This window comes from Papaver somniferum, chromosome 8, assembly GCF_003573695.1.
Source record: "Papaver somniferum cultivar HN1 chromosome 8, ASM357369v1, whole genome shotgun sequence".
Classification (NCBI taxonomy): Eukaryota; Viridiplantae; Streptophyta; class Magnoliopsida; order Ranunculales; family Papaveraceae; genus Papaver; species Papaver somniferum.
In genome coordinates, this window is record NC_039365.1 from 61,667,095 (window position 1) to 61,674,058 (window position 6,964).

Here is a 6,964-nt window from a genome sequence, read left to right on the forward strand (position 1 = left end):
GGATCCTTCCTCCGTAGAATTGGTCAATTCTAGAAGCCTGTTTACGGTAGCACCATCTGTTAGCGTACCGTCTTCTAACTGATCCTGGATCATATGCTCAACATTCTCATCCGACATCCTTCACAGTACAAACAGTTAAATGTATATCAAAAACTAGTTAGCCTTCAGCTATTGCTATTAGTTACAGGAAACACCGCATGCTACTATTGCATTTTCCGCATTTCCCATTGGCATAGGAAAAATCTCATTACATAACCGGAGTTTTGTTCATAATGGGAAATAATTTTGTGTTAAGCAGCCAAAGATGATTAAAACTTGGATTTATTATAGAGGGTCTCAGGTCAACCTTCATACTTCATATCATGCTAAAACAAAATTGAAATACCAATAAAACCAATTAACGTAACTAAGTAGAAAGTTGATGACTTTTGATAGCCTAAATCGATTAGAAGGTAAGTACATTAACAATGACCGTAAAAAATTCTAGATCATGTCCAGAAGGAAAATATCTGAAAAAGAATAGGAGTAATAAAGTTGCTGAACGTCTGATCCAAGCAAATTAACTTTCTGCTTCAGATAATCCACTTTGAACTGGATCTGAAGTCCCACATACATAAAAAGAGAAAAGGTGGGGAAGACCTCGAGCAGCCGAACTGCACCCATGTGCAGTGGAAGTCAAAAATAGTTTTATAATTCAAGTGAGCAGACGAAGACAGCAAATCTGTACTTATTGAGTTGATCCTTCTTCACTCGAGTTTCCATGTGCATGAACCACTAAAAGCCATGACGCCGTAATTGGTAGACAGACAACATAGTAGTTTTTCTACCGAGGTAACAATCGATCTGATAACCCACCAATTTGTCTTCCGCTTGCCCTTCATTGGCACTGAGAATCGAAATATACTCCAAAACCGATCGTCAAAGCTAATTGAACACAGAATGACAAAACTGATGCAACGCACAACACGTCACAGCACACTTTAAATTTTTGGCACGACACGTCACGCTTGTCACCCCCTACCATTTAAACTAGGGGCAATATTTCGGGGGTATAAAGCATTTTCGGGTAGAAACCCACTACTATCAACAGGAGTAAAGAATGGACGAATGGTTATTTTGGCACCGTATAGGTCCTTAAAATAATGCTCCCGAAGAGAAACTCTTGCCCATGTCTGAAAATTGAAGGATGTAACTGGGATTATCAATAATTGGAGGGGCTGTAATATAAGTTATAAATAAATTCTGTTTTACCATACCTGGCCTAGGTGCCTAAATCGTCATTCCGAGTGCGATAATTGAAAACTTCGACCTATCCCCTTCGTTCTCCTCTAATTAGGGTTTCAAATTTGCAGAGAAAACTAGGGTTTTTCTCAATTGAAGATAGTAATTTTAGTTAACATGGTTGCAACAACAAGAAGGAAGTCTAAGATTACAAAGAAAAATGCAGCAGAAGAATCAGAACACATTGAAGAAGGAAAACCTTCTATTCAGAAGTTACAAGACCTTCAAGATGAACTTGACGAGGTACTATCTATCATCAATTCCAAGAATTTTCTTTACCAATCGCTTAAATTCCAAATTATGAGAAATTTGCAGACGAATTAGGGTTTCTAGACTAAAAAAGACTGTTTTTTCATTAATCATCAAGGATTGTTGATTAAGATTTGATTCTTCTTTTGTATTTCTATGTCCTTATAGGTCAAGGATGAGGCAAATGAAAAGATATTGAAATTGGAGCATAAGTATAAAGAGAAATGGAGGTCTGTATATCATAAAAGGAAGAAGCTAATCTCTTCGATTCCTGATTTCTGGTTAACTGCGGTTCGTTGCCTTTCTATCTTTGTTGTGTTATGTAGTTTCTGTTTTGTTAGTGGAGTAAGTTGAACCTCGTGTTGTTGCGATATTGTTTTAGCCAGTAAGAACTTCGTAATTGGTGTTTACTTGGGAGATGTTATTATGTGCAGTTTTTGAATCATCCTGGACTTGGTGATCTCATAACTGAAGATGATCGGAAGGTTTAGCCTTTTTACATTAGATAATGAATTGATGAATTCCTTGGTTGTAGTATTTGTGCTTTTGTAAATTTATCCATTGTATTAAGTTCATGTATATTGCGCCGTTGTTGTATCAGGTTTTCAAGTACCTAAAGTCACTGGACGTTGAAGAATTTAAAAACGTGAAGTCCGCATACTCGATAACCTTTGTGAGTTATCTTCTTTCTGTGTCTCTTAGATTGTTTGTTCATGCATAACTTGGTGCGCGCAATGATGCTCCTCTTTTGTCAGACTGCTATATGGATTTTTTGAGTAAATTTCATATTCTAAAATTTTCAGAACTTTAGCCCGAACCCGTACTTTGAAGATGCAAACCTCTCAAAGACATTCTCATTCTCTGATGAAGGGATGGCTATTAAGATAACTGGTACAAAAATCAAGTGGAAGGAGGGCATGGTAAGGGCGGTTTTGTATACTTCTAGTTTATTATACTTATATAGTTATATTTTATTCTCTTCAGTATAGAGCTACAATATTTATTAATGTATAACGTATTTATTCATCTGATAACTAATTCCCCCTTTTTATTGCTTTCAAGGACATTGCTAATGGAGTTAATCGTGAGAAAAAAGGGAGCAAACGTCCCTTTGTCGAAGAAAGGTTTCTTTCTTTTCTTCTTTGTGTCGGGCAAATGATTTTGTAGTTATCGTGTACCCACAGCTACCTTATAGTTGTTGTAACACAACTGACTATATATAATGATGATATTATTGCTAAGCTTACCTTACGTTTTAGACAGCTATACTTGCAGTGCACTTAACAGAGTACATGATAATTCTCACATTCATTGTGTTCCTTTTGGCTACAGCTTTTTTACCTGGTTCAATGAGGCCAGACAAGAATTTCCGGAAGGGATTCATGATGAGGTAATTTCTGAGTTTCTCTTCCGTATGTGGAGTCACATGAATTGCAATGAACTGAGACGGTGAACGGCTTTGTTCATGTTTCTTGGTTACTCATTACTGCTATACACAGTACACTTAATGGAGGAGTTATTTCTTTCCTCACGGTTGAAATGTTCGTTTCTGCTACTTAGCTTCTGTTCCTATAACTGCAGGTGGCAGAGATAATAAAAGGGGATTTATGGCCCAATCCTCTTAAATATTTTAACAATGTGAGTTGCTTTTTCACATTTCCTGATTCTGCCGAAGAAAGTTAGACAATAGAGCTTACTCATTGCAGCTCTACTGTAAATTCCTGCAATTTGATTTCTCATCCTCCTTGTGATAGGTGTCTGATGAAGATGGTTCTGAGGGAGAAAAAGAAGATGAGAAAGATTCTGATGGAGAGAAAAATGGTGATGAGGAGTTTGAGGTAGCTGGAGATGGTGAAAAGGTAAGCAGAGATGAAACTGTAGAAAGATTAACCAGTGTCTGATTTATGTATGCCATCTTCGCTACTGCCGATGAATTCAGACGTCTATCCACTCAGCCTTTTAGATAATGTTTCTCTTATATGTGGGATTTTGATATTGGAGAAGTTCACCAAATAGTAACAATAGAGCTTACTCATTGCAGCTTTACTGTAAATTCCTGTAATTTGATTTGTCATCCTCCTTGTGATAGGTGTCTGATGGAGATGGTTCTGAGGGAGAAGAAGAAGATGAGAAAGATTCTGATGGAGAGAAAAATGGTGATGAGGAGTTTGAGGTAGCTGGAGATGGTGAAAAGGTAAGCAGAGATGAAACTGGAGAAAGATTAACCAGTGTCTGATTTATGTATGCCATCTTTGCTACTGCTGATGAATTCAGACGTCTATCCACTCAGCCTTTCAGATAATGTTTCTCTTATATGTGGGATTTTGATATTGGTGAAGTACTCCAAATAGTAACGATGTATTGCTGAAGGGTTTCTCTTTCTTTTGTAGAATTTGGATAATCATATCAGTAACAGCTTAGACGTGGGTACTGATTTGATGCAAAGTCATGAGAATGAGCTATCATTCACTGTGGATGTGGGACATGTTTTCCAAACTGAGCAGGTAATTTTCTCCGGAGGCTGTGAATACACGTTTGCTTTCTTACTTCATTTTATTTGGGTTGTCTCATGCATTGATATAGTCTTCAAATGTAGGTGTTTGATTCACGAGATCATATTATCCAGTGGTGTCAGGAGGTCGGTAAGCAAAATAAGATAGTGGTTGTGATTATTAAATCTCAAAAACCAATTGCAGGTAAAAAAGCCAGACTCACACTTGGGTGTGAGAGGGGAGGTTTTTTTCGCAACCACAAGAAGAAGTCGGAACAACTTAAGGAGAAACCACGACAGAGGAAAAGAGTAACTGGGACAAAGAAGTGTGGATGTCCCTTTGCCTTAAAAGGAGTATGGTCTCCAGGTGATAAATGGAAGCTTGAGGTTCAGTGTGGGAGACACAACCACGAGCTTGCTGTTGGGAATTCTTATGTTGGCAGGCTAAAGGAAGATGAGAGACAATTACTTATTGAAATGACAAAGAGTGGGCTCCGACCGAGACAAGTGCTTAAAACAATCAAACAAACAAGCGAAGGTAACATGTCGACTATGAGAACTATTTACAATGCGAGGTCACGTTTGAGGTTAGGCGATATGGAAAGAAGGTCTGCGATGCAGCAGGTTATGAAACTCTTGTCAGAACATCATTATGTGGAATGGCATAGGATGGATACAGAGACAAATGAAGTAAAAGACATATTATGGGCCCACCCTGAATCCCTTCAATTAGCGAAGTGCTTTCCTTCTGTTTTATTGGTTGACTGCACATATAAAACAAAGCGATACCGAATGCCGTTATTCGAGATTGTAGGGGTTACATCAACGTGCAAGACATTCACCGTCGCATTTGGGATTATGGAGGCTGGGACAGAAGCGCACTACTCATGGGCCTTATCTTGTCTTAGGACGATTTATGATGCAGAGTCTTTGCCCTCTGTATTTGTGACAGAGAAAGAGAGTGCACTGATTAGGGGAATAAGTGATATCTTTCCACAAGCCAGCCAACTACTTTGCACTTACCACATTTCCAAGGATGTGGCATCAAATTGTAAGAAACATTTTCAGAACAGTGAAGAATTGGACATATTTTTGAAGGACTGGAATGAAATAACACAAGCGAAGACGCATATTGACTTCTATGACGGTTTTGCAGAATTTGAACGTAAATGGGTCAATTATCCTGCTTGCTTAAGATATCTGCGGGAAACATGGTTAGAACAGAAAGAGCATTTTGTATATTCATGGACCAATGAAGTTAAGCATTTTGGATACACAACCACAAATAGAGCCAAGAAAGCACATTCAGAATTAAAACAACACCTGAGATCATCAAAACGCAACTATACATCATGTTGGATGGCGATGCACAGGATGATAATTGGGGAAATAATAGCAGTGAAGGCCTCATTTGAGAAAAGTTTGTCTACACTACAACCTTCTTATAGTTCACCTGCATTTAATGAGTTAAGGGGTCTTGTTTCTCACCATGCTCTCGATCTATTGGTCATGGAGCTCTCATGGGATAGCGAAGTTGACATTAATGGTTCAGATTGTCGATGTGCAATTAGTTCTACACATGGACTGCCTTGTGTTCACAAGATAGTCGGATTTGCTCAAGAGGGTCGACCTATTCCTTTGTCTGAGATTGACCCACATTGGAGGACACTCACGGCAATCCCTACCACAAAGCGACACAGTGATTCAGATTACCTCCCTGATTGGGATCTTTTCAAACAGAAATGGGAGACTTCGACCGAAGAAGAACGCCAAGGAATGTGGAGGAAGCTAAAGCATATCGTTACTCCCACTTTGATAATGACAGAAGAGCCCAGTCCCTTTGATTGCTTGGAGGATCAGATCGTGCAGCCCACCTTAGACGCCACAGAAAAATCCAGTGATTGCGGATCCTTGGAAGAACAAACCACACAGAACCCTGTTGATAGTGATCACATGGAAGATCAAATTGTTACACCTGTGTTGACTACCGCGGAAGAACCCAGTAATTGTGTAGCCTTGGACGTTGTTATTCCCAATTCGACAAAGGTGCACGAATCCGATGATTGTGAAACACATGGAGGATCCAACTGTTACTCTTACCTTGTCAATTGCGGAAGAGCCCTCTAATCTTGTGCATGTGGAGGATAAAATGGTTACTCCCACCGACGGTAACGCAAGTACTAGGTGATGATGAACACTTGGAGGAACATATTGTTACCAGCACCTTGGCAATGCCACTGAAACCTTGTGAACGTCCGAATTCATCCTTGTGTTCGGCCAACACCAACCACGACTTCAAAACTCAGGTGATTGTGGACACATGGAGGAATCGTATCTTGCAAAAAAATCTTAGTGAGCTCTTTTAACACAATTTCTTATTTATATAGTCGATGGCTTCATGGCCTTCATGGGCATGGGCGTGTCGCCTATTATTTCCTTGATTAAATGATGTGCACCTGTACAAAGATACGAACTACTTAGTTTTGCAGGGTAGTCGAATAAGTAAAATTTTCATTTTTTTTTTCTTCCAAATTCATTCTCTTGCAAATAAGTGTGTTTTTTATTGGGCCGACCGATCGAAGGGACCGAAAGGATGGAATTCCTTTTATGACCATTTTTTTTTTGTAAAATGAAACCCAACACAAATGTATAATTTGATAAAAAGAATGAATTTGGAGAGACTTGTGAAGACTATATATTTCCGATGAATTCTCTAACGTATCAAAAAAAAATTTATATTCATAAATTTATTTTTAACGGATCCGATATAAAATATTAAAGAAATTTGTATAAAAGGTAACAAGTATATATCCCCTATTCCTTTTAAGAGAATAAACATTTAAATCCAAAAATTAAATGGGTCCGGTTATTGGAGCTTAACATTTTAACTTAATCTGCCACGTATTATTTCAAGCGTAGATTAACTATTAATCTAACGGACTT

The 6,964-nt window shown here is 38.4% G+C and overlaps 1 protein-coding gene across 3 annotated transcripts; it reads left to right on the forward strand.

Moving 5' to 3' along the window:
• Positions 1 to 1,273: 1,273 nt before the first annotated feature.
• Positions 1,274 to 6,620, forward strand: LOC113301332 (protein FAR-RED ELONGATED HYPOCOTYL 3-like). Of its 3 annotated transcripts, XM_026550097.1 has the most exons (12): positions 1,274 to 1,524; positions 1,699 to 1,821; positions 1,965 to 2,015; positions 2,132 to 2,203; positions 2,334 to 2,450; positions 2,593 to 2,654; positions 2,863 to 2,920; positions 3,112 to 3,168; positions 3,285 to 3,389; positions 3,620 to 3,724; positions 3,921 to 4,034; positions 4,127 to 6,619. In XM_026550097.1, exons 1-12 carry the CDS (start codon positions 1,399 to 1,401, stop codon positions 6,146 to 6,148), a joined length of 3,012 nt encoding a protein of 1,003 aa, XP_026405882.1. In that variant the 5' UTR covers positions 1,274 to 1,398; the 3' UTR covers positions 6,149 to 6,619. The 3 variants fall into 3 exon arrangements, with proteins under 3 accessions (XP_026405882.1, XP_026405883.1, XP_026405884.1); XM_026550098.1 differs by lacking the exon at positions 3,620 to 3,724 and having other exon boundaries at positions 4,127 to 6,620; XM_026550099.1 differs by lacking the exon at positions 1,274 to 1,524 and having other exon boundaries at positions 1,722 to 1,760; positions 4,127 to 6,620.
• The last annotated feature ends 344 nt before the right edge of the window (positions 6,621 to 6,964 follow it).